General features: G+C 40.0%; 1 protein-coding gene across 10 annotated transcripts in view; it reads right to left on the bottom strand.

The window, feature by feature from the left end:
- FAM13C (family with sequence similarity 13 member C) overlaps positions 1–27,592 on the bottom strand; it is a 142,702-nt gene that overhangs the window by 22,808 nt on the left and 92,302 nt on the right. For 8 of the 10 annotated variants that reach the window (XM_052798904.1, XM_052798907.1, XM_052798908.1 and 5 more), the window contains 4 exons: positions 20,093–20,214; positions 11,657–11,720; positions 4,071–4,221; positions 3,626–3,691 (listed from right to left, as the gene is read on the bottom strand). In XM_052798904.1, the coding sequence (XP_052654864.1) occupies positions 3,626–3,691; positions 4,071–4,221; positions 11,657–11,720; positions 20,093–20,214 (403 nt within the window). The remainder of the gene's footprint in view (positions 1–3,625; positions 3,692–4,070; positions 4,222–11,656; positions 11,721–20,092; positions 20,215–27,592) is intronic. The other 2 variants (XM_052798906.1, XM_052798914.1) reach the window with 1 other exon arrangement.

The following is a 27,592-nucleotide window of genomic DNA, read 5'->3' as shown; positions in this document are numbered from 1 at the left end:
ACACAACTTTTGTATCTCTAAGTACATCTACTGTAACAGCACCATCAATTATAATTATGTTAAGCATTTTGACAATGAGACAATGTAGCTGATTATTAATTCTAACCTGGCATCTTTCCTCTAAGTACTTCATACTCTGTAGGTCAAATTCAACTCTCCAAGATACCAGAGCAACACCCAAAACTTCTAAATCGTGTATGAGATTCAAATCCTCCCATAGAGAGATCCAGAAAGGCATCTGGGAGAAGCAAGGGCAGAGCATTGTACCAGTCATGGGAAATTACATACACAGACAACATACAGTGATAATGGCTGGAATAAATGTTGTTCTGCAAACAAAAGTGTTGTCACTTTCTGGCAAGTAAACTTTCCTTACCCTGTAAGACTTAAAAAAATTAATAGTTTCGGTTGGGGTTTGGTTTGGGTTTTTCTTTTTACTTCTGAAAAACAATATTGTCAATGAGAAGAAGCTGGCTTCCTTCCTTTTATTTCACCATCTCTGAACTTCAAGAAACGTATAATCACTGTGAAGTAGGTTGACTAAGAATAGTTCCACGATTTCTCATGCTCTGTTATTAAAAGGAATAAATTCTTTTATAGTCATATTAAGTAGCAGTCTCCTCACTGTGAAAGGAAAATGATGTTATAAAAAAAAATCAGCCAGTCTGTGTATGATAGGTGCAGGAAAAAAAGTTTGCAACATTTGAACTCTGATTTTCTGTGGACCTAGAAATACTCCTCTTGCAGGAGGCAGCCTGTACTGCTGATAAACTATATGGTCACAGACATTTGCTCCTCTTCACATTTACAACCAGGCAATTTTACTAGGCCCAACCCAGTCTCAGAAATGGAAGAAAAGTACACATTCAAAACTAAACGCTCCTGGAAGATAAATGCAAATGACAAGTACTGGCTGGAACAGCTCCAATGTAAAACCACACAAAGCTGCAGAGAGTTCAAGGACGTTTTTTATTCAGCCAGCAAATGAAAGGGAGACAACCTGCATGCCAGGTGAATTTGGGAATATTTCCCAAAGGCCAGGGCTCTTCCATTTCCTTGGCACCACAGTTTCCTGACAGCATTGCTCTGCTAAAGCTTGTAAACTGGTGCAACTTTGGTATGGCCCCAAGAAAGGTTTTAGTCCCAACCCTACTACAGATGCATTAAATTACTACATACTGCCCAGAAGTGGTCAGCAAGTCATTCAAACAGATTCATTTACATGGCCCAATTACTGTAATAGCAGAACATTTCAGGATGATGACAAGTTATAAACCACTGCATTTTTAATTAAAATTTAGGGCCATCATTCTGATTCCAGTTCTGCACAGATCCTAAACAAGACACTAAGCATCATCCTGAGAGTAGCCCATGAACTGACCAACCATCTACCTGTGTTCATGTGTCTCATCTAACTTTAGCCTCTATTTTTGCCAAAACTGGGAACTAAAGCCACGTCTAGCCAAGCCAGTAAGTTGCCCCTTAGCCTGCATCTACTCCATCTCATCTGATCAGTCCAGCTTAGCACTGACAAGGGCTCACTACAGGACTTAAAGCCACGTTCTAGTATCTTACAATATGCAGTAAGCTTCATAACATGGACTTCAATCATATGACAAGGCATATAGTATAAGTCTGTATTTCTGCATGTGATATTCTTTAAGTAAAACAATAATACACTGAAATCTGTTGTATTTAAAAGGAATATGCAGATATAATGTGTTCATGCCTCAACACGTTACATCTGTGAATGCCAGTATCAGGATTTTTAATTTAAAAGACATTTAGAACACCTTGTAGTTAAATTTAGCTGCTCAATGCTCAGTGTCAAATATTTGATGTATACTCATATCCAAAAGCTATAGAAATTACTCATACTCTGCTTTTCTTTTTTTTCCCCTTAAAAAAAATTAGCTTAATACCTCCTTGCAATTCTTTATGGTCTCACTTTGCCAGCTCTAATTCAAGTTTTTACATATTCAAAAGTAAACTGGAAATTGATGACTTTGCTCAGAGATAAGAGTTACTGTTCACCCCTTAAAATTTGCATCCTGAAATACCCTGCCATTTTACTAGACTGTTCTAGCTTCATTCACCATATATATAATGTATTTTTTTTCTAATTTTTGTTCACTGGGATGTGAAACAAAACAAATTAAATAGACTACTCAATCATGTTTATTTTAAAAATAATACATTTGTATATTGTTAATATTAAAATTTTTATTGCCTGATTCACTGATCAAAGGCTAATAACTAGAGACGTAGTATATACGGCACATCCTCTAAAAACTCTGTTCCTAGCCTGGTACAAATCTCTGGACTTCCATCCAAGTTCGACCTGAAATAGCCCATAGTCCCATGTGACAACTGTACCTAAACTCAACGTATCAGAAGATTTCAGTAGTAATTTAAGAGACAGAAATAGGACTACCTCTATCTATGCAAAATGGCAAGTTATTAAAAAAACCCCACAAACCACAAAGCAGATATTAGCAGGAATGAGCATACATTTAAAACCATTATATAGGTAAGCTTTAACTAAAGCACAAGTTTGAACTGCTAGAGTGACAGAGCATGCTCTGAACTGTGTGAGAGAAATGCTACATCATCCAGTATTTGCCTGTGTAGCTGGAGACAGGCAAATAGGAGCTAGAGAGGGTATCGGAATTAGGGGTTACTACCAGTATGATTTAAAAGAAAATCCAATCAAAACAGCAAAAATAAGCAAAGGAAGCGAAGGAAAAAAAAGACCATCCTAACAATGAATTCCAAAACTACCAGAACAAAATAATTCAGTAAACTACTGAAAAAGGAGGAAAAACCCACCCTGCCATAAAGGAAAAGAGCCAGTGAAGATTTTGGATGGGCTGCAAAATGTCTCTGCCTATGCAGCACAGATAGAGGATCTGTCTCTGCCTCAGATCCACACCAAGGGACTAGCACCAGTGCAAGTTCCATACGTGTATCCAAGACCTATTAAGGTATTTGCCTAGCTGGGCTAAAGCATCCTTTTTTTTTTTTTTTTTTTTAGCTAAACTACAGGATATTTAGCATTTTTTACATTCCTTCATCTTTATAATAATTTGGATTCTACATACCATTTGCCTTAACTGTGCAATGCAAACCTCAAACTTTAGAATTTCTTAAGTAGAACACTATCATTTTTGGGGGGTTTTAGGTAAATAACTTACCATTATTTCTTGCTGAAAATTCTAAGCAAACAGCTTCTGAAGTAAGTTCTTCTGAACCCAGCCTTTATTCTGACATAAAGCATCAATTGCAAAGGCATTACTGACCTATCTGCCTTAATTTGGACCATACATGGTGAATGATTTAAGTATTTGTGTATTCATGTCACTTGTCTGTGAGATGTATTAGTCATATGGCCTTTGACCTATTTTTCACGAACAGTGATTCCTCTTCTACTGAGCATCACGACTTTGCCAGCCCTGTGACTAAAAGCTATGAATTGACAAAAATAGTGCCGAGCCTTAGGGCTATTTATTTGCAAGGACTGGTTTCCATATTGAGGAAAGAGGGAGAGAAAACACACCACAGTTTGCCCAGATGGGTAATAATACAGGTTCATGAATGATTAAAATCCACATGCTGTAAAACTCACCTTCGCTATCTCTCTGCTGATGCATTAAATTAAAATCAATAATAGGAGAAATGAAGTGATATTGCTCTGATAAAAAGAATGACAAAAATAGAATTACATGATATGGCAGGTGATCTCACACAATACAGACATAGGAAGTAAAGAGCGTAAATTTACTTGAACAAAAAAAACAGACTAAAACTGAAAATAAAAGAATCAGGATTCTTAAAACCTGTCTGAAAAGGAAGACTCCCTCTCCGTCTCTAACAGAAGGTTATAGCCATTAATTTCCATTCTTTTAACAGGTATCACCCCTTTTTACGTTACACAGCATTTGCATCAGGAAATGGTGCTTTGCATTAGCTCTGCACTGTTTCCCAGAGGACTGCAAATCTGATATTAAACTGCAAGTCACAAGGCTTTTTTATAATTGCAAATGAGAACACATTGTGGCATGGTTGCTTACCTCCACAGCTGGCCCCATCAGCTTGCACACTGGTTTGGACTGATGAAGGGACTGGATCCTTGGGTGCCGGCAGCTGAGGAGTTTCTTCCGGGGCTGGCAGAAATGCGGAGCACAGATCGGTTTCAAGGGCTTGTAGCTTCAACAAAGAATTCTGCAGACAAAAGCAGAACATTGGGCTAGATAGAGAACAACAGAACACAGCGATGGCTTTTCAACTCACTGAGCCCATTAGCAGCGCCTGCAAAGGGGTGTTCCACTAGCAGCTCTGCAAGGACGTGCAAGAGAACAAACGTGCACTATTCCATGAGTTTCTTGAGTTCTGGTTATTTAAGTCCCAATTTATATAGATTATTCATGACATGTGGCAAAGATGACTTCGTCAGCAAAAGACAATTTATTCTAGGAAGCCAAACTGAGATGGTGTCCCTTTTCTTGGTCTTGAAGCAATACATTAAGCAAGTATTTCATTCATTGGGCTGACATCACGATCTGATGACATTATGTCCCTCCCCATTTACCATTCATAAAAAAACAAATCTCCCTCTCTAGCCAGTGAGTGCAGTATGCAGCAGTGAACAACGAGTTACTGAGAACACGCTCCCTCATGGGGTTCTTGGAAGAGCTATTTTTTAATTGGCTTTTTTAGAGATACTTCTTTATGTAGACATAGCTTTTATGTAGGCTGCTGCTGCTTCCACAGGCAACCAGATCATTTCCTATCCGCTGCAAAGGTAATATTAACAGATCATTGTCACTTGCTGCAGTCAAATCAATGAGGGCAAGGCTTGTTATCTATAACATCACTTCCAGCTACTGTGTCACGCTTGGTCCATTTCTCATTTTAATCTTTATTGCTGCATGCAATATTCAGCTATACAATCTGACACAAGCATCTTGCTGTGATGTAAATGCTGTGAGAGCCCTAATCACCATCTGACTGGGCAAAATGAGTCACCACCGATACCCCACTCATTCAGTTCCCCTCTCTCAAGGGAAATACAGCTTGCAACAGAAAACAAAATCACACAAGGCTGCCCTAATAATCACACAGCTGGCACACACAGAATATACGTAAAATGTTAAGTCACTCAAATGGTACATATTTGTGAAGAGCATTTTCTGAAAAAAATAAACCTGAGTTGCAATAGAAAAAAAATTCCTCAAGTTTATACCCTGAAAAGCTCCTTTCCCCACTCTGTCAAAGACCTGAAACCAATTTATTAATTCATTTAATGAAATAATGAATTTATTTATTTGTTGGAATAATTTCCTTTGTGTAACAGTATCACCTATGTAGTAAGTAGTTTAATATGTCTTTGCATCATTTTTATTGTAATACAGCCCTTTTATAAACCCAATGATGCCAGTGGTTTTAGGTAAAACAAAATAAAGATGGAAACTAATTTGGCTGAGAACAGCAGGGAAGACTTTCAGCCTTGATCCTTTCATTCCTTTTATAGAATTCAGGCAGTGAAAAGGGAGCAGAAAGTAGCTCTTTCTAGAGATACCTCAAAATAGGGAAGCTTTGAAAAAGCACAACATCACCATAAGTAGATGCTGCAACCCTCTATGTGCTGTCAGGAGTGCTTCAAAATCCATGTGCTGTTCCACAAATCAGATTAGGTTACAATCAAACACTTGGATTTAGGCCTCAGCTTAGGTCAAAAAGGAAATCCAGGAACACCTTCCTTTTCCTGGTCCCAGAGCAAACAGCTCTGGCCATTCCTATGAGAAGCAGCTTGATATTAGAGACATGTGAGCAAAGAAATGGCTTGTGTTATACGTTCATTTTAGAATTAAGTTCCTCTCATCTGTTGTCAAGATACATTTTGACATCTCATCCTATAAAACCAGGAAGGAAGTGATTGCAAGATCAAGCACTGATTCATAATTAAATGCCTAAACATAATACCATTCTTTAAAAATATGGCATGATATAGAGCTGGTTTCTATGATCTGAGGCAGAAGATAACATTTAGTATTCCCAGGTACAGGTTGCATTAACAACCTACCATCGTCTGGCCCAGCTGTCATTTGTAAGGATAATTTACCCATCTTGAACAGCAGTGCCTCGTCTTCACACCTCAGTTTCTCCAGGACTCCTGAATGACTGGCATTTTTTCCTTGTCATTTACTGACACTGCTTGGTCCAATATTTTACGTATATTACTTCAAACTGATCTGGGTCCTTTAACCTGTCTGCTAGAGTATACCAGGTGTGCAAATGTCCCAGCATGGGCTTTATCTGTGAAGACCAATATAACAAATTCACTCAGCTTCTCTGTTTATAGCCGTATCACCTTAGTGCCCATTTTACATGTCAGCCAGCCAGCAGTCCCAGTGATACCCTACCTGGCTTCCTGCTTTTGATGTACTTAGTAGAATTCTTACCATTAGTTTGAGCATCTTTTATGAGGTACCTTCAAAGTCATCTTTAATCCTCTGCAGGGCTTCAATTAGAGACAGAATGATGGAAACCATCTCACCTTCAACAGCTTTCAAGTAGCAGTGAATTTTCCTTGTCAAGGGAAGGGTGCTGACTTGAATTGTACCCATGGCACTGTTTTGGAAAGGGTTTTTATGACATGACAGGCCTCATTTCCCACTGCCTCTCATCCCAGCTAGACCCAAACAAAGTGGCTGTGGAATTATCACAACAGACGGGCAGTGTTTTACAGTCATTAATGTCATCTAGCAAAAGGTGACTATACCGCTTACAAACCAGTGAGGATTCTGATCCCAGCCTGGACTTTATCATGAGAACTGCTGATGGCAAGTAAGGAGAACATAGGCAAACATATCAGAACAACATACCAATAAGGAGAATGTAGGCAAATAACTGACAAAAACACCTAACCTTCACAGGTTGTTACTTCAAGCATTTGACAAAAAAATTCCCATATCAAGAAAGAATATTCACTTTGCATCACCATTTCTTATGATACATTAATATTTATGGCAAGTTCAGTATAAAAACATTCACATAGACTACATTGTTAAACATTGTATTTCGGCAATGCTTATGCTGTAATTCACCAGCTGGTTTATATTCAGTTGCTCTAAATTATATTTTTCACCCATCTGTGGAAGGTGGGTGGATGGCAAATTTCCAGTCACTGCCAAATACTAAAAAAAAAAAAAAAAATATATAGTAATAATAATAGAAATACTTTATATAATTTCGTGAATGTGTCCTTGACAGGGGTTTGATGTAGGGAGAAAAAGAGTAAGTAGTTCTGATCATTTTGATGTTACCAGGAAGACGATGAATCTGGAGCATGCCATCAACCTCATCTTACTCCTAAAACACAGCTGAGTACTTTGATACTGCCACAGCGCACTACACATGAAAAGCCACCATGTATTTATGGGAACGCATGTAAGGAGACATAGCTTTAAGCAAAGGCCAAGCACAAAGCTGCCCAGGGTCACCAACTCATGGGCAACAGGAGCATCCTAGTAAACAGTAGGGATGACCGTGCTGCCTGCCCTGCAGCATGTCCTGTCCTGCCCCTCTCAGAGGGGTGCCTGAAGTACCGGCAATGCCAGAGCAGCTGGCCTGGATCCTGCCAGCCTCGGACCTCCCGCTCCATGGCAGGAGCAGTGCAGCCCCCTGTTTCTGCAACTGCAGCCCAAACAGAGCAGGAAGGTGGTCTGGGAGGGGACACGGCCGTATATCAGCAACTGGCAGCATGCTCTCTTTCCTTGGGCTCGCTGGGGGCAGGCGAACATGCTACCAACTGCGGGTGAAAGGAAGGCAGGAAGAGAGAAAAATAAAGTCTGAGCCCTGTCTTCATCTTCTCAAACCTCCCAAGTTCATTTGAAACCTTACTGACCACTTCCAACTTCCCCCTAATTCTCCACTACTTCCCAGTACCTCTAACAGACCTGATGGGACTGCAGGCATCCTGGCACAGTGGTGGGGATGTGTACTCTTCTGCGCTGCACACACTCAGGAATACATCTAATCTGGAGATGAACCAGCCTGTGCACATGCTACTTAAAACTCTCCAATGGTCCAGACCTGCCCCTGGGGCCCAGCTGGGCCATCTCTGCTCTTGGCCATTTAAAAGAAATTGCAAAACGTGTTAGAAGCAAATACAAACAGCTAAAATACATAGAGAGGGAAATGTTAGGTTATGATGAGTACCATCATAAATTTTAGTAAGCTCTTATATGGAAAACCAATATCATTGAAGTAATTTAAGCTATGGCATATTTTATCAGCTAATGATCTCAGTTCAAATACTTCAGATTTGATGCCCATTCCAGCTTTAATCTGGTGCCTAACACTAGTATTTCTGATGCATGCAGTAATTCCTGATCCATGCTAATGCAAGTGAAAGAACATATTAATATTTAAAATGGATCCTTAAGTTTCTTCAGAAAAATAACCATATTGCTGCCTCTTAAGAAAAGTATTTTGCAAGTTTGAAAAAGAAGGAGTTATAGTTGTCTTGGACAAAGGTTTCTTATCTCTTCTTATGTCCTCTTAAAGTAACTGACAATTCAAAGAACTTGAGCTATGCCAATTCCACCAGAAAAAGAAAAAACATCCTGCATCATTCCAGAGCAAAGATAATGGAAAAATAAAGACATTTACAGTAAGTCTGAGGAAAACAGAAAGAGAGACAGTGTGGTATTTCTCTCCTATTTGTTATTTCTGCCAATGCTTTAAGAAAACATAGTCATTAAAGTATCATACTCTTGCCTGCTGGAGAAAACACAGTACAAAAGGATTGCCATTTGCAGAGGAAGCTCAGCCTGTAGTAAAGAAACCATCTTTACAAACAGTTAAGCCTGTAGACTGTACCTCACTGACCATCTCTCTCTCCATCCAATGATTACTGAAAATCAAGAGTTGAGGCCTTAGGGCAAGGAACTGTTGAGATGATAGATAACCTCCTACATCTAGAGAGAAATACCACACACACTCACACTGCTAAATCCCTCTGGAGAATGGGACACTGAATGAACAAATTCTCCGAATTTATCACCAAAATGCTGTGGCAATGAGGGGAGTCCCCTGAAATAGCTTATAAACTTTTTCACGGTAGGTGCCATCAGTAACAACCTCTCCAGCCGGAGGTCCCTCCATGGGGCCCTGCAGGATCAGTGCCATGTGACGTGTTGGTCAGCATGTCCAGGGGACCATAGCCTGATGGGAGACAATGTGCCAAATGGAGCCTCGAAGCCCTGCACTCTCCCTTATTGCACCAAGAGCTACAGCACTGCCAAACCTGCTAATCAATCAGTGCTCACTGTGTATCTACAGAGAGACCAGATAGGTAACGATGGCCAAAAGAGAGCCACTGCTGTTAGAAATAACTTCTTTCCCTGATAAAGCATTACCATTATCAGCATCCTTTGTTTCATCCTTGTGGATGTCCTAAGGTCTGGTAAATTTAAGAACTGAGGGAAGAGGGAAAGGGAATGCCGCACCCATAGACCCTGCCCAGTCTCAGTCTGGAGGCTGACAGGGAGAAGGGAGGAGAAGCAAAACCCAGACTTGGTGCTTTCTGCATAAACTGAAACCACCCTGCCCCACACACGGTGTTTCTGAATATTAAGGATGCCTGCACCCTGCCCCTCGGCCTGCTCCTGCCCCTCCAGGACAGGAAGGCAGCTATTCTATTATACCCAGTTTATTGATGGATTTACTGGATTTAGGAAATCACCTGAGGTAGAGAAGGAGAATAATCCAAGCTTTCAGCATTTAATGGCCTTTGAAGTGATTCATATAGAAAAGAAACTGAGCAAATATCAACCTGTTCAATTTCTTGACTCTAAGGAAATTAATGCTTTTATATGTCACATTGGAACAGCGATGTATAAAAGCATCTCCCTTGCTTTTTAATCTAAGAGTTCAGGTTAAAACAAGATAGGCATATTTTATGTGAACATAAATAAATCTCTGTGGTATCTGTTACAGCAATATTTGTGTCTTGAGGCATATGACATTTTCAATTCAGAACTTCCTTTATGGGGAACAAACAAGCAACAATAAGATAGAACAAGATACACCCTAGGTCTGTATAATGCCACGGGTGAGCAGTGAAGAGAGACACCACTTTCTCTAATCCAAGAAGGAAACGTATTTTCTTATGACACATGACCATTTGGGTTTGCAGTAGACCTGAGACACAATACAATCTAAGATTTTGCAAAAGAAAGCACCAGAATGTAACCCTTGCTCATTTTCCATAAATTATTAACAATTTATTTTAATTTCTCATCTAATTATTTGTTTTAAGGTCTTACACTGATTTTATTTATTATAATATTTTATCTTAACCTTTAAGGAATCCTTCACAAGAATTTTAAATGGGAGGTTTTAAGTGGAAGCTTTGGTGATTATTTGCAATGGGGCTTCTCAAAAGAAACAATAACTTAATGATTTCTGTCAGGGCCTTAATTGGCTAGACAGTGGCTGAGTAGACTCCCTTATATCGGTCATGGAATGTGCCTTATGAGTTAGCACTGACATTTTCAACAGTGAGCTGCACAACAATGACAAAAATGCACAGGAAATAGTTCATAGTAAGGGGAAGATTAAGTCTGAATTCCTTTAGAAGGACTTCCCCTAATGAAAGTCAGGCATCTATTAATAGACATAGATATTCTCTGGCTCATTATGGAAACAAAACTGTCTTTTCCATGGTTTCACAGGAATGGGCTTCCTTTCCCCCAATTCTTTTTTTCTGCTGCTTCTGTTGTTCAGTTGTCTTGGTCTATGCTTAAAAATATTGTTTGCTCCTTGTTTAAGTTCAGTATTGCTCATTGCCCTTGCAGCGTGTAAGCATACTCTGCTAGTATGCAGATACCCCTGTTTGTGGGAGATGCTTTATAAGGCTTCCTACTTTGAATAATTGCAAAGCTTGGTTTTGGCCTCCAGTATATTGCTGATTGTGGGAATCTAGCGCAGGCTCACCCATTGTTTGACATGATCTCACAAACAGCTGCTTTGTGCTCTACTCTCACAGCATCCTCCTGGATCCCTGTGATCTCACAGCATCCATAATCCCTGTGAAAACAGCTCTTGTTTCGAGTGTCACAGGTGTTATTTGGCTTTTCTTGCTCCCTCTCTTCACTCCAACCCTCCCCTCCTCCCATCTTACTTTTTAAAGTAGCTTTTAGACCACATTGTACTGTTCATAGTTTATTTATGCAGGATGTAGCAAACTTGAGAACCCCTTATTTTTAAACAAAATATCATTGATAGCTGAACATTTTTAAACTGTAATACAAGGAAAAAATCAAGTGTTCTTGAAAGATGGCATTTCACTCAGTCAATATTGAATGTTTAATTATTTTCTGAGCACAAATAGAAAGCAGCATAATGTTGGCTTAAAATATTTGAAAAATCTCTTGCTGGCTTTTAAAATCTCTTGCTGGCTTTTAAACTATTATAGCAGTCTCATGTCACATTTGTAAGCTTTTCTCCAAAAACATGATCAGAATGATTCATTAAAAAGCTAACCTAACATTCTCAGGTGATTACATTATTCCAAGACCTTAGAATTAACAAAACCAAACACCTAATTCAAAATTTGTAAAATCATATTTCAACTTTTGGTTAAGCTTACCTCATTTAAACTGTTGGATTGCTCAGTTCCTTCTTTTGGTGAAATGCTTATGTTCTGATCTATTCTAGAAAACAAAACAAGAATTTTCACTCAATAGATTGTTTATCTGTGCTGCAAATATTTCAAACTTTTCATCACATCTGTACATAAATTACAAGTTATGGGATAAAGTTGTTTTATTAAAAAAATAACATCTCTATGAAGGTTACATCTGTATTTTATACCTCATTCAAAACAACAGTGATTTTCCTGGAATCCTAAATAATATATTTAAACTGTGAATGAGGTCCTGGAAATTATGACATTAAATCCAGGCTCATTCTGTTACACAGAAGAACTTCTAAAGAAGCATGATCAGCTCTCAGTATCCTGGTGAGCTAATAGGGTTAAAGCCAAGAAAAAGAAAAAGCTCAAACATATGTTTAAATGTAAGCACAATTTGTCCCACATGCTTGAAGTCAGGAACAAGAGTTTTCCTGTATCAGAGCCATAAAGAATAAATCTTTCCATATTTGAATTTGATGGTATTTCAGGCTCCCAATCTTCAACTTTCTGCTTAAGTTCAGTTTTGCAAATCTCACAAAGACCCAAGGGACTGTCATGAGGAGCTGGAAATCCTTTGAGTAAGAGAGATGTCCACATTTTCTAATGAGTGACACTTTGCAGCCATCAGAGATGTCCATACCTTTGGTTTTCCCTCAGTATATTACTGCTTCTCCACATGGAAATAGGAAAGGAATGTCCTGGACTAGCAAGGGGAAAATCTCTTCCCTCTGACTGTGGCTGAGATGACTGTGCCCCATCCAGGCAGATGTGGTCGTGGTCTAAGGCTCCACACACCTACCAGCTTCAGGATTAGTTACAAATTCACTCTACCAAGGAATGAAACTGAAGCCTAAAAAAACCTCCCATGGATTAGGTGAGCAACCTGAATAGCCTCATACCACAGCTCTGTCCTTCCCCCAAAGCAAACAGAGGCTTTCACACTCAAATTCAAAGCCTGACATGGGTGTATCACAAGTTGACTCGCAACTCAGCTGAAGCAAGACAACTATTGCTGTCTCAGAGAATGAGATTTCTCATTGCTGAAAAGGTGGCAATGTTTGCTGGCCCCTGTGAGACTCACTCACAAACCTGGTCAAAACTAACACAAACCCCAGATTCCTTTGGACAAAATAATTCATATTTTTCAACCTATTGTGCTCAGTCATCCCAGCAAAACCAAACAGTTTTAAAAGTCTCTAGAGGCCTCAAAAACAGTACAGACAGATGCACAGGCCTTTGTTGTAGTTCTTCATAGATTTATGAGGCATTTAAAGACTGAAATGATGGATATGCCACTTTCCTTACCAAAATAGACACATTAGATAGCTACACCAAGGTGAACAAGCACTTGCCTCCAAACAGGATCCAAGGTGTGCAATTCACATAGGAACAAAAATGAGTCATTTTGGTGGTGGTACATCTAGCACCAGAATGGGAGGTCTCACAGGCCAGCCAGCCTGTATCTTGAGATACACAGGTACATGATCAGAAGCGAGTGATTTCTGGAGATACTTCGGCAGAAAGGTGCCTTGGCTGACTGTTGTACAAGCACCTATCTACATCTCTACTTAGCTCTCCACATATATATTCTCTCTGCCATCTCGAAAATGAATAGCAAATGTCTCCATAATGTGAAGAGAACAGAAGGAAAATAGAATTACAGAAGCAAAAAGGTTAATGCCTAACAACCAATTTCTAGCTTTTAGGCAGCAAAGAGGGCAGTATGAGGCAGCAGAAAAGAGTTAAACAAAACTGAGAAAAAGCATGGGGAGAGCAAAAGGACTAATTTAATAGGAAAGAGTGAAATATTTATAGTTTGGTTTAATAACATGTAAGGAAGAACCTGCAAGGCTACAAAGAGCTGAAGAATTAACTCACTAATGAAGAAAAAAATATTTAGAGTGATTTATTGCATTGAACTAGACCTAGGCATAAAGGAAAGGAAGAAAAAGACACGTGTCAGATTTGTACACTTCTGGTATTCATTTGGATGACTCCTTTCAGGGTGTGTAACACACAGCAAATGTGAACTCTCCTTAAGAAAAAGAAAACAAAAAACTAAATGCTAGCAGCAGTTCTTACAGGTGCTATACGAAGTTCTACATACTTTACAGCTGTATCATTCATGAGTCTTGCACTCTGGAGAGTGGAAGGTTTACAGCACCCTTGAAGTACCACCTCTCTCATTCAGGTCGATGTTCTTGTCTGCTGTTTTAGGGATGCAGAAGTCTTGCATTTTACTGTTTCTTTTTCACTAAAATTACTGGAGTAAGATGCTCTTAGTTTTGCATTCTTAGGATTCTGGAGACACTGAAATCATTAAGGTGAGTAACCATTTTTGTGTGAAGACCATTTACATTAATAGTCATCTATGTATGCTGATCTGATCTTACTCTATATAGAGAGTTTTGGGGTGTGCTTTTTTTTTCACCAAGATTAACTGCTCTCCTACACAAATGCAGGTTATCTGATTGTCACCAGGCAACAAAGGGCTTACAGTTTAATAACTATGGGTTGGATCCTACTCTCATTAAAAGTCAATCACAAAATATCCATTAACTTCAAAAGCAGCAGGAACAAGCCCTAATTTTCCATCTGTGCTGAGTACAGAAAAAAAACCCCCACCGATTTTAAGCTTTAGCTGAAATTTTGAATAATTGCAGGCAACCCTTACTTTGTATAATTTACATCATGTAAAATAATGAAAATGGAATTCTCTCCATGGCTACTACTCAAATATATGTTATATCATTCTTTATAAAATATGAAAGGCCTGATCCCTCACCTTCCCCATAGACTCTGGCTTTGGTAGAATTACTCTGTTCTGCACGGCACAGATGACAAGGATGCAACCCAGTAACATGTACATTTGAAGCTTGTGGGCATAACAAAAGAAAAAAAAAAAATCTAAATACTGATTATCATAACAGAGCTCCTACCAGACTTCAAGGGGAAGATCAATTTGCATGAGCAGTGTACTGTTTAAAAAACAGACCAGAACATGTGAATTATTGAATTATGCATGATATCACTTCTAAACCTGCATAAAATTCAAATAAAACCACACAATTTTAAAAACCAGGAAAAATGTTTAAAGATAACCTAAGAAAATTCACTTCTTATTTCCCAGACTAAACCCAGAAAGGAGCATTACATTCTGTAATTTGCAAGTCTCAATCCAGTTCAATCCTGGGTTACATTAACCTTATCCTCAAGAGACTTATGTGTTTATGCATCACAATGCCACACGTGCTCAGTGTCTTGGGCCAGTTTAATGCCTTAGTGATGCCAGGATAAATCCTGGCAAGCAAACCACACACTGTGCTGTGGGATGAAACCCCTTTTCCAGATTCACTTCCAGTCTACCCTGGCCCAATACTCCTTCCCTGTCTCCAGTCCAGCAATGAGTTTTACACTTCCCGCTGTGAGGGTGGCCTACCAGGTTAGCAGCTCAGAAAGGGTAGTCTCAGTACCGCATCAGAGGACTGATTCAGCCTCTCCAGAGGTTACATCACACAAGTTCACAGAAAGGCAGACCCTACAACCAATACACCTCAGTGCTAGGAAAACAAAAAGCTCCTTTCTGAGACCTCCACAAAAAGCAAAAAGCATTATGAAATTCAAACATAGTCACCACTCGAATACAGGGCTGCATGTGAAGGCTTCAAAAGCATGCCTGTGACTCCTTACAAAGCAATACAGAACTGCAACAGGCTTTTAGATGAACACAAAGTGCACGCTTGCAATGAAAGAAACACCACCGTTAAGGGCCTAGGCTGTTTAGAAACATCCTAGGCTACTCCTTGGGCAGCCCCTGAATGCTGGAATAAGCAGCCAGCCAGACAGCCAGTGCACCAGTGCCTGTCTCATCAATCACAGCAGTTACGTAAAGGCTGCCTGTGGACAGCCACACTTGTTTTTCTTATTATGAGTGCCTCTTGTACTCACCAGGCACAGTTCTTACTTGGGCTACAGTAAGATGCTTGCTTTTTTTTTTGCCCCTCTGTCCTCTCCCCATCCCCCCTTTTTTCTTTCTTTTTGTTTTTCCTTTCTCTTTAAGTGTATTCCAACCCAAGAGCTTGCTCAGGGGTTTTCCATACCTTGGTACAAGTATCAATAAACACCATAAACACCAATATTTTAATATCAAGATTCCTGAAGAAACTCTTCTCAAGAATTGGTCAGTCATTTCCCAGCAAAGCAATGTTTCATCAGCATACCCAGATTTGCTGACAGAGAGCTATTTGCAGACACATACTGGTTGTGATGAATTTTCACCAGGTCTGAGGCAGGACTCAGAGGGAATCTGGCTAAGTTTTCTCCCTGCTCACCTGGCCGCCTGTGCAGGAATGCAGTCTCATAAGCTCTGGCTCACTCGCGCGGGTCTGCCATATGGCGCAGGGACATCAGCACTTCTGCAGCTTCCCTGCTCCCTCCCACGCATTTCTGAGTTGTAGCTGTTCAGCAGAAAGCGTGGAAACTATGAGAGTCCCCACCTGAACTGCATTCTCAAAAGCTACTTGCCTTGAAAACTTAAATACTGAAAGCCTCACGAGAGCTTGGTCTCCCTCAGAAGAGCACAGAAACCCTGGGAGACGCTGGCTGAGCTCAAGATCCAGGGCAGCCCTGGGTTCCCGACATTTCCATTGTTCCTTGGAGAACAGTCATAGGTCTGACAGCAACTGCTGCCCTACAGCCTCTGCAGAAATTAGGACCAGCTGAGTCCTACTAAATGAAACCACTCCCATTTTATTTGGGGAATGGGGAAGAGGGGGAACTTTCAGGAATTTTTCTTTGGCAGAAAACTTAACCCCAAAGTGTAGTTCCCACACTGACTTGGAATGCAACCTTCTCTGAAACAGCAACGTTCCCACCACCCAGGAGTCCCAGGTTTCAGCCCCCTATCTGCATAACAGGCATCTGAAGAAAACACCATCCTCTATTCAGGTAACTGCATACACAGCTCTGCAATCGACATCAGTTTTGCTGATTGCCTTTGAGAAAGCAATCAGTAGAAGCAGCTTTTTGTAATCATATGTATTGTTCCATACTGGCTTTCCTATTCCCTGTTAAAAAAAGGCAATTCTCTTTATTGTAGCATTTGTTCCTGGGGCCCGCATATAACTTTTATCTCTGAAAGGTGCGGATTATATTACACTCTTACCCAAACCCAACTACACACAATGACTAGCGCAGTATTCAATGTAATCACTAGCAATAGTATTAGAAATTCCTGTTCTTTTAATAAAATGTCAAGGGTTCCTTCCATGCAGATGGCATTTCATATTCTAAATTGATGCTGATGTTCATAAATCATGCATGATAAACACCTCTTGAAATTAAAATCCTTGATTCACAGGTCAGGTATAGCTTAGCCAAGACGACGACAGTATTCCCTCATTCTTCTGACTGTAAACCTCTTCACCAAGTCTATTCTTCTCTTTCTTTCAAATCCCACTAAAACTCTTCCTTCACTGTTTCAGTGGTTATCATAAAATGAAAGTACGCCCCCAAAAAACAACCAACACGAGAGTTGCATTTCTGTAGATTGTTTCTCTTATATTGCCTGTTCTGTTCTTCTCTGTCACGTATCTATTTATGAACATCCCTTGTTAGGTTACCCTGAATTTAGATCACTCTGCTTATCAGGGACTGTACTGAAAAGTTTTTCATATCTCAGTAGTTTTAATCCATATTTAGACAAATGAAAGCTATCCTGGTTTTAGCTGCCCCACACTCACTAGAACAGATTTAAAAAAAAAAAACAAACTTTGTACAGTTCAGAGGCATTTAGACCTTTAAACTCCAATGAGACTAATGACAGAGCTATAGCAGTCTGCAGAAACTAAATTAAAGCAGAAGTAACAACAAGCCACACTAGAAATAATCAACCTTGCTTCCTAGTATAAGAAAGAAATAAATTCTTCTTCTCCTATCCTCCCCACACACATCTGACAGACAGAGGAGCCTGCCTAGTGGCACCCCAGCAGCAGTGTGGCCACATCCTCTTCTCCAAAAGACCAGAACGCTTTTGGTCTATGAGTTAGGGATCCTAGGCAGATGTAGTGTTTCAAAGCATTACTAATTTTACCAGTAACCTAGCAAAAACAGGGTGGAAGATAGTGAAACTCAAGTTTTGTGGGGCTAGCAGATGTGTTCTGTCAAAATCTAGCGATGATTGTTGCCTGCTGCCAAGACTGAATACTTAACCTTTGCCATGTCCCAGAGCAGAGAAGGCAGAAAACAAGGCAAGATGTCATACCCTGGCAGCTATGTTTCACAGCCTGTTGCACAAGCCAGTTCTGTGATCCTGATGCAGTAGCCAGCGATCTGTATGAGACATGGGCATGTAATTGCTCTGGCCCTATCAAAGCTGATTGACAGCAGAGGGATGGGGCAAGCTGCTGGTGACCCTTAAGAGGAGTCACCAGACACAGTGACCCTCAAACTGAAAGCGGTAATTTCAGCATATGTAATTCAAGGTCCCCTGCCTCAGCTGGGTGGTGGGAATGTTTTTTCCAAGGATAGTTAAGACAGTTAAAGTAAATAAAGTCTGTGTGCGAGGCCAGGGACCACGCGTTAATGCTTGTTTACTCCATGTTTGAAGTTCCTTATTTGAGAGTAAAGTTGCCTCCGTTTTGTTGTAATATAATCAAACTAAGACATGGCCAGAGTTGAGATTTGATCTCTGTGCTTTCACAGCTCTTGGCACAGTAAATCCAGGTACCATTATTTAACAGATTTAGCACTTGTCAATAGCAGGCTTCCTAAGGAGCTACCCTGGTGTTAAACAGGAATAAATAGCATAGTGAACAATGGTTTAATACCAGGCAAACTTAAAAGGCCAAAGTGTTGAAGTGGACCTGGACACTTTGCTGTGGTTGCTGTTTATTCACGCACACTCTGCTCTGGTTCTTATCTTTAAAGTCCACGTTTCTTTCATCATGTTCCTTTCATCAATCAAAATTAACCAATGTTATTCCATTATCTACCCATACACAGACCTTCTACCAGAAAAGCCACTAGGTAAGTCTAACTCTCTGATACCAAATGCACTATGCTCCTCTTTACAAGAAATCCATGTGATTTTTTCCTAGCATAAAGAATGCCAGAAAAAGAGAAGGCAGGCTTCCTAGGCTGGGGCTAATTAGAAACGCTTTCTGAGATGCAGTGTCTCAATTGCACATACAAGCATTGGAGGGTGAAAGCAGCTCTTTGTGAAAGCTAATTAAATGCTCGGTCATTCTGCTAAAGCTTCCTTTGAGAGCACAAATTAATTTCATTTACAATGTTGCCTACTAAAAGCTGTGGTGAAGGCAACCAGTTCATTTCACATAAAGCACCAAAGTGCCATTGGATGGCAACTGTCACTACTAACCTAATCCTGACTTGAAACAGACCTTGGAGGCAATGAGCTCTGTATGTCAACTCGCTGTGCCCTGACCCACTGAGCATCCTTGGGATGTATAGCTGATGCACCCGTCCCTCCAAAGCAAGCCAGTGCCTCTGCCACACAGCACCAAGGCTGTCATGCACCCCGAGACAGAGAACAGAGCAGAGACCTGGCTCACCTGCCTGAAACTCTATGTGCACAGCAAAGCAGGGCCAAACCAGCACCTAAGCATTGGAAATTTGTAAAGTAGCGCCCCAAAAACTGACGGCTGTGAAGAGCATGATCTTATTTGCACATTCCAAGCCTGCCAGTAAGAGCTAAATCTTATCATTAGGACACACCTTCACTGGTAGATTGGGTCAGTTGGGCGAGTTGAAACCCCATTTTTAGCCTTTTGCACAGCCATGAAGAATTGGAGGAGGAGCACAACCATGAAGGATCGGAGGAGGAACTGTGACTTCCAATAGTTACCAGAGCTGAGTTACTTCGTCATTAGCTGAGTTACCTGCCATGGAGACTCGGCTAATGCCTGACCTGAACACCCTGTACCCTTCACAACATTGGAACAAGCGCAGTTACCACAGCATGCAGGGTCTAAACTGTACATAAATGCATACCCATGCTAAAATCAGGTGTGTGGGTTCCCATTCCCATTTCTCAGTGAGAATACAGCTGTGAGAAAGAGTGAGGCACGTCAGCACTGGGGAAAAAAGAAAAGAAGTGCCAGGATTTTTTTGAAACTTGGCATAGAGGAATTGAAGTTTCTGAACTGAGGATGTTCTTCTTGCTTGAAATGTAGGGGATTTAAAGAATGATGAAATTAGCATTCTTATCTTCATCCCTTTCACTTTCTCCAAACTGTTTTAGCCATATAAATACAGAATACAACTGCCTTTGAGAGCCAGGAGTCTAAATATTTTATACAAAAGGCAGCAAATGAATTAGCCTTTCCTACAGTTAATCAAGAGTGAAATGCACTGTCTTATCCCAAGGCTTACCTTGGTTGAAATCTCACTACTGCCTCCTGGTATCTTAAAGCCACGTTCTGTGCGTAGTCATTATCTGAGGATCCAGCCTTCCCCTGCCACTCTGAAAGGCCTGGCAATGCACTTTCCAGCTCCTGCACAAAGCAAAAAAAAAAGTTGAATGCCCTGTCAGTACCAATCAGGCTTAGCTGAAAATTTTGCTTTAAGAAAAAAAGAGCTCCATGAGAATGGATGCCAATTACGGTTCTTTGTTATTTTTCGGTAATAATCTGGAAACAACTGGAAAAGACAGACTAGAAAAGGTTCTAAACAAAGCAGTATCCTCTTTCACTGTAAAACCTTTTTTGAAACCAAAGCAGACTGTAACCCATTTTCTATTTATTACTTAGATAACAGATATCAGCTTCTGAGCTAAGAGGTGCTATACACAAAGTTCAATTTTTTTTTGCTTAGGTATACACTCACATTTCATTTGAAATTATTTACTGACATGTCAGTAATATTTTATTATTTGGGCATCATCAGAAAAAATTCGGCTGACAAAAGCAAATGCAGTTCACTTAAGATTTGTAAGGTTTAACCAGTGTCCTTTTTCCTTTTGCTTTTTCCCTTCCCTAGCATATGCATAGCTTTATGAATAGAGTATTACTGCAGGAGAAGTGAAAGGCAGTGAGGAAAAATGTCACATCAGCCAACCTGCCACACAGAAAAAAAAAAAAGCCAATTTAGTCCAACAAATTGAGGACAGGAGTGGGAATTAGAAAGGTATGCATTTTACTCCAAGCTTTCAAAAACCAGTTGTAGGGCTGTGACAAGACACGTTCAGCACATCTTAATTTCCTCACCTATAAAATGGGTTATAATATTTCCCTTGCATTGCAAAGGGGTAAGTTAATGAAGTTCTTTGAAAATGTGATAATTAAAGTGGGACTTTTTCCTACTTCTTTATTAGCTTTTATCATCCAATATTTTATTCTAACAGTTTAAAAAAATTAAAATACAATGTGCTTTGCAAAAGAATAGTGTTCACTTCCCCTGGTAAAGCAATGTATCTGATTCTGCTAAGTTTCAAAGCTTAGTTGGAAGCATGGAAGCTTGGATAGGCCTGTTTGGATGGGAATTTGGAGGGCTGAGGTCCTTCTACATTTACAAAAACAGTGGCTGCTTTTACTTCCTTCTTAGTCTGTTCCATCTTTACTGATTATAGAACCATAGAATGGTTTGGGTTGGAAGGGACCTTAAAGATCATCTAGTTCCAACCCTCCCTGCCATGGGCAGGGACACCTTCCACTAGACCAGGTTGCTCAAAGCCCCATCCAACCTGGCCTTGAACACTTCCAGGGAGGGGGCATCCACAACTTCTCTGGTATGAATGAAGCTTGTTTAGAGATATATTGTATTGAAAAAAACCTAAATAACAATTTTATAAAATTGTCAACTTTATAAAAAGCTTTAAATTTAAGAAAGTTGCCCAAATGGTCTCCTCTCAAGAGAAATATTCAGTGCCTACTTCTCAAAATTAATGATGAAGGACTAAGGAATCCTGTAAAAAAAAAAAAAAATGGTAAAAATAAATAAAATGTCTGATCACTAGCATTTTACTTCCTCTCCATGATGACATTTTAACTATAGGATATTTGTTGCATAAATGAACGTTAATTCCTCCTACTTAGTCTACAAAGTGAGTATAAAAAGAGTGTTGAAATCTATCTCTAGAAAGAGACAGCTGTCACCTTCATGATGGAAGCTGCTCAGGAGGAAGCAGCCATGGGCTAGCTCTAACACACATATCCAGCCTGTGGGGTACATCCACACTGCATTTATGAAGTGTAGACCTGCCCTGGGACTGAAAGTACCTTCCCTGCCAGTTGAAGAGACCTGTGCTAACATTAAATTAGTTTGCTTTTTTACCAGCCACTGCAGTAGAACTGACCTGGCAGAAGTTAATCAAGCCTTCCAATCATACTGACTACCCACAAGGGGCAAATTTCCAAAACAGACCTCCAAAACAGAGGCTGTCTTTTTTTCAGACTAGATGTTACAAAGCCCTAGTGATGTCAGGGCAAAAGGAGTGAAAGCTTCACTCAACTGACTAGCGTTACTCTCTTGTTACCCTTTGCCTCCTTCAGAGCCTTCTAGGACAGATGTCTCCTCCTCTCCCCATGCCTATCTAATAAAGTTTAGCATTGAATGAATGATATTTTATCCAAAAATGGTAATAAAAATTCAGGTGGCAAATGGACAGCAGTTTTTTGCAGCCGTTATAGTTTTTCCATCACTATCTTAATGTTATTTTCCCTTAGTTATATAAAAATGGTCATATGCTCTTGGGGGCTAAACAGGTCAACATAACAGTTTTTACTAAAGTTCAAGGTAGAAGTGGATTGAACCAGTTCAGCTTATTTTATTTGCCCAGAAATCTTCAGAGGTTTGATGGTCTCTAGGTAGAACAGGCATTTTCCTCATTTGTGCTTAGAATCTCTTGTAAGGACTGGGTTACATTTTGCTAGGTATTGGACGTAACAGAAAATAGAAAGAATAACACTATATTCTCTGAAAAGTGTAACTTCTATAATGGCAACAGCAAAGCTGGAAGAAAGAATTCTGCATCATCACAGTGATACTGAAAATATTCTTTCTCAAAGAGATTCTAGCTTTTTATGCCGTCATATGACAATATGGAGTTTCAGGATACAATAAAATACCGAAAGAGGCAACAGCCATTGACTTATACCAGTTTAAGACCTTGTCTAGGATTCTTGCAACAGCCTCAACCTTTATGCTTAGATGTGCTCAGCTTCAGAAGTTGACCACAAAAGCTGTTAGTACAGGTAAAAAGAAAACTTTGGGTGCTATATAAATGAGTGAAACAAGCGCATTTCAAGTTAAGCAAGCCTGTCTTTTGGCTGAAGCCTTCTTGGTGTTGTACTATTTAAGTTAATCAGTCAAAGAAAGTCAGTCCAGTTAAGGTGCAAAACCAAACCCATGTTAAAATGGTAAACTTGCTTCAGCAAAAGCCTCTTCCACAACAAATACCATTCTCCAATATCAGCAGAAAGAACGTGGCAATTCAAGATGCTTTCTGCTAGATGAAAGGGAAAGCTGAGGACAAGAATACATGCTGGTAATAAGTGCTCAGTTGCAGGCTTGATATCTGAGGACTTGGGTGGGTTTGGGTTGTTTTTTCTTTTCTTTTTTTTTTTTCTTTGTTGTTGTTCATAAGTTACATCATTAAAGAGTAACCCTAGGGAAACACCCTTGATGGAACCTCTGTTTCTTAAGAGCAATGAAATCAATTCCTGATGTGTTAAAGGCATCTAACAGTATAGTGGTGTCTTCTATTGTATTTTTGTTTCTTCTTCACTACAGAGAGTGAAGCTTCTACAATGAGGCTGCATCTGGTAAGCAGTCTGTGAAGAGGGAAATATCCAGGCATTGCTGAGAGGTCTCAGTGCTGCATAATCACTACCATGATATTTGCTTTGTACACAAAATAAGACATGGCTTTGGAAGCAGCCAAAAATTACCATCATGGATACACATGTTGAGATAAATAAGCTTCTGTTTCACAAGCTAAAATTTTTTCAAAATCTATTTCCCTCAACAAAATCACAGCATGTCATAACCCATCTCTGTCAGAGCACCTGAATTACAGTACAGGCACACAAACCTTTGCTGTGTTTACGCAGCAGCTTAGTCTGCTCTTGAACTCCAGAAAGGGCCTTGCATCCTTCATATGCTTTATCCAACACACAAACACTTCCATCTCTTTGAATGCAAGCACCATCCAAATATTGTACCAGCATTTGGGACCACAGCCCTGGCATACCTCAGGGCGCTGTGTCAATATAAGAAATAGCCAGGACTGAAGTCCTGAGCAGAAGTGCCTCCTACCCCTCCTGAAAATGCCAGTCCATACAAGAAAATAAGCAGGTACATTTAATGCACTGTGAATTGAACAGATTTAACCCACAATGGGAGGTATGGTTTAAACATAAACAGAGTATGCCTAAAAACTGAAGTGGAACTTGCAGACTGCCTGACATGTTCATGTGTTTGTATAGCTAATGTGTTAACATCGGCTCTGTTTTTTTGATTCCTGTGCATTTAAAATGACAATTTTAATGTCAAAGTACTGGAAGTTCTTTGAAATCCATGAAATTTCCCCACTTAATTTATACTCAAAAATACAAAATTTCACACAGCAGTTTTCGGCATTCCCATCTCTAGGTATTGATCATCAAGCCACAACTTCACTTTCATAGTCATTTACCTTGATAATATGACTTTAAAACTGAACTTTTACTGTCTCTACCTATTAGCTAGCATGTTTAGTGTCATTTTATAAGTATGTCTTAGTATCAATAAAGAATTTGAGGATGACTCATTTAATAATCTATATTCACGACTGTGCATCAAAGGTGAGTGACAGGATTAGGCAAAGAAAGCAGACTTTCCATTCCTCACCATCTGTTCTCACACTGACTCCCTGGAGTATGTTCTGAACATATGCTTCCTCACCTCTTAAAGTCAGATAAATCCTAATTAATTTGATTTTCTATAGATTAACATTGCAGAATTGCTAAAGAAGCTCATGAAACCATAGGAAAGATGAAACCAAGTAGCTGAAGTACAGCTGTGTAATCACATTCCAGCAGCCTGCCTCTCTTCCCAGACTTTGGAAAGGTTAGAGCTGCCCCCATACCCAGCTCTTGCCCGCAAAAGAAATAACTGCATGCAATATCCAAGGCACAGCTTTACTGTAGTGACATTTTATCAGCTGATAAGTAGTCGAGTGAAGTCACTTGGTACTGCACTTTTATTAGACTTGGTCCTGTTAATCACCACTGTAAATTTAATAATCTTTTCTTCATTAAGAACTAGGGTACATGACCACAGTACTAGTGTCAAAAAAATCAGAGGCACAGGAATCACACTTCAGCAGACTGAGAACCTTGTGAAGCTCAAAATCCCCAAGTTGGCCATCTTTCCTCTACTTGAACACAGCGGTCTCTTCCCTCTCAGTGACCTTTCTACAATGGAAATCCCCTGGATTCTCACTAGTAGAAAGGCACACAAAATTGGTTCCCATCCAAACAGACTTCATCCTTCCAACACATGCAGCAAACTTTTTTATCTCCCAATAGCCCATTCTGATTTTAAAGAGACAATTTTCTGAAAAAACAACTCATGGGCTTATAACACATAGGGACGAGTAACAAACATTTCCTTGGCTTATCAGAGCAACACCTTTAGAAGAGATACTGTCACTGCAATATTGTCACTGCTTCTTTCTGATACCACAGAGACATCAGGTTGGGGAAGTGAGGACACCATTGAAAAAGCACTCTATCAATAAAGTCAGGAAAATGAGGATGAACAGTTTAATCACCATGTGGAGTGCATCATGCATTTCTTTCATAAACGCATCATTTCTTTCATAAACGCATGCACTCACATATTGCTGTTTGTCAGCTCAACATCAGCTGCTCGTAAGTACATCATTTATCTCTTTGAGTGGCTTGGTGGCAAGGTGTTTCACAAAAGGAAAGTATATGCAATTGCACAGTGTTTCAAAGCATCAATCTGGCCCACTTTTCCAGAAAATAACAACCTGCCATATATATATATAAACAACAGCTACTAGAAAGAACACAGCAGCACTTTGCTTTTGGCTTCAAAATGGAGAGAAGAAATTGCTACCAGTTCACAACTAGGGCTGCTAACACAGACAGCTGCAACAGGGTTTGGGAGGTCATAAGACACCAAGGATCCCAATGAGAACCCCCACACAGAAACAAACCCTTCACAGAGCTCTTCTGCAAGCAGAGCCTTGTTTTTCATAGGCACTGTTAACGAAGCCAGGAGCAAGATGCTTGCTTCTTTAAGAACAAAAGCCCTTGAGGTAGCTGAAGATGCAGCAAGGCAAGGACTCAGGGTTAAGGAGCACGCATATCCTTACTAATAAGAATGAAGGCTATGCGAAATGAAGGGCTTGGCACATGCTTTCTCCAAAACAGTTTCCTTATGCAAACCATTCCAAGAGGCAAACTCTTTCCTCTACGGCAAGCACCACTGAACTCAGTGTACATATAGGATATCCATCAAAAAGTCTTTCACGGTACTAGGATACAATTCCCTCTAAGAATGAGTGGACTTCCTGTTATGGAGGGATGTTTGCTTTGTGTTTGTCTGGAATATTACACTTAAAGCTCTACACTAGCTCTAATCCCTCAAGTACTCCCATCAAATTAAAACTGAGATAAAATGGTGCCTACACATCTTACCTCTTCCAGTATGCCAGAGATGGGAGCAATGGGTAGTGTGGGGGCCCAGGACCTCTTTTGTCTTTCCTAATTCAAGCCCTTGAGTCATGTGAAAATTATGTGCCTGACACTGTTTTTCCTTCCAGAGCCTGCATATCTAAGTCGCGCTGGTATTTTATGGCAGTCTAATTATATGCTCAGAAAGTTTCCCATGAAAGAATATCAACATTTTCAGTTAACCACTTCAGGCCATGGAAAATACCATAGCGCAGCAAATCTGTGCTGTGTTAGCTTTCATTGGGTGAGAGATACAGGCACAAAATACACAGGAAGCAGGCAGACAGGAGACTTGGAAGCAGCTGAAAGAGCAACAGATGATCTATGAGACAGATCCTGCCCTGTTTATGACTTCTTCCTCTTCCTGATACGCCTCCACTTGCTCTTTACAGGGCAAAATTTCCTATCATTTTTCTTATCTGCTGATAAAAATGTACACCTCATCTCCCTGCAGCCTAAATAATATTTCCTAGTAATGCAATACAGTTGCAAAAAAATCAGCAGTTACTACTTTATCTCAGGGATGAACCCCAGAAAAACATGCAAGAAGATTAGGGCAAAAGTTGACACTGATATTCTGAAAGAGACTGTGATAATAGCATTGGGATGGCATTTGCTTTTCCTTTTTCTTCTGGGATTCAAAAGAATACTCCTCACTTAGAAGGTAAGACATACCATCCAAAATGTACAATTCCCAGTCTAAATTTGAAAAAATGGACCAAAATAATTCCTGGTCTATGATGGGTTCAAAGCACTTCAGAAAGCGCTCTGCAAATTTCTATCCATAAACAAGAAGGGAGGAGAGACAGAAAGTAGCCAAACACACTATGCATCAAAGAAGAGATGTAAATACAGACATCTGTATTTACAGATGTCAGGCCTTGTGCCTACTGCAGGCTGACAATCTACCAACATTAGTATCAACTATCTTGGTTATGAGAATATTTCTAGCTGAGGGGTTAAACCTGGACCAGAGCTCTATCCCTTACACTGCACGAGACATGACTTGGGAAGCACCGGGGGAGAACAGAGGCACTTCCAGCAGCTGCTGGGAGGTGCTGACTCTGGACTCTACATAGCAATGTACCTCCACAGACAGCAGCGGAAGCTTGTTCATTTCTAGTCTTCTTTTATAACCTTTAGAAAAGTTACAGTTCTGCTCCCCTCTGCAAAACCCGGAAAGCCTGTG

Source organism: Harpia harpyja, chromosome 10 (genome assembly GCF_026419915.1).
Source record: "Harpia harpyja isolate bHarHar1 chromosome 10, bHarHar1 primary haplotype, whole genome shotgun sequence".
In the NCBI taxonomy this organism is placed as follows: domain Eukaryota; kingdom Metazoa; phylum Chordata; class Aves; order Accipitriformes; family Accipitridae; genus Harpia; species Harpia harpyja.
This window is presented reverse-complemented; position numbering and strand designations above follow the sequence as displayed.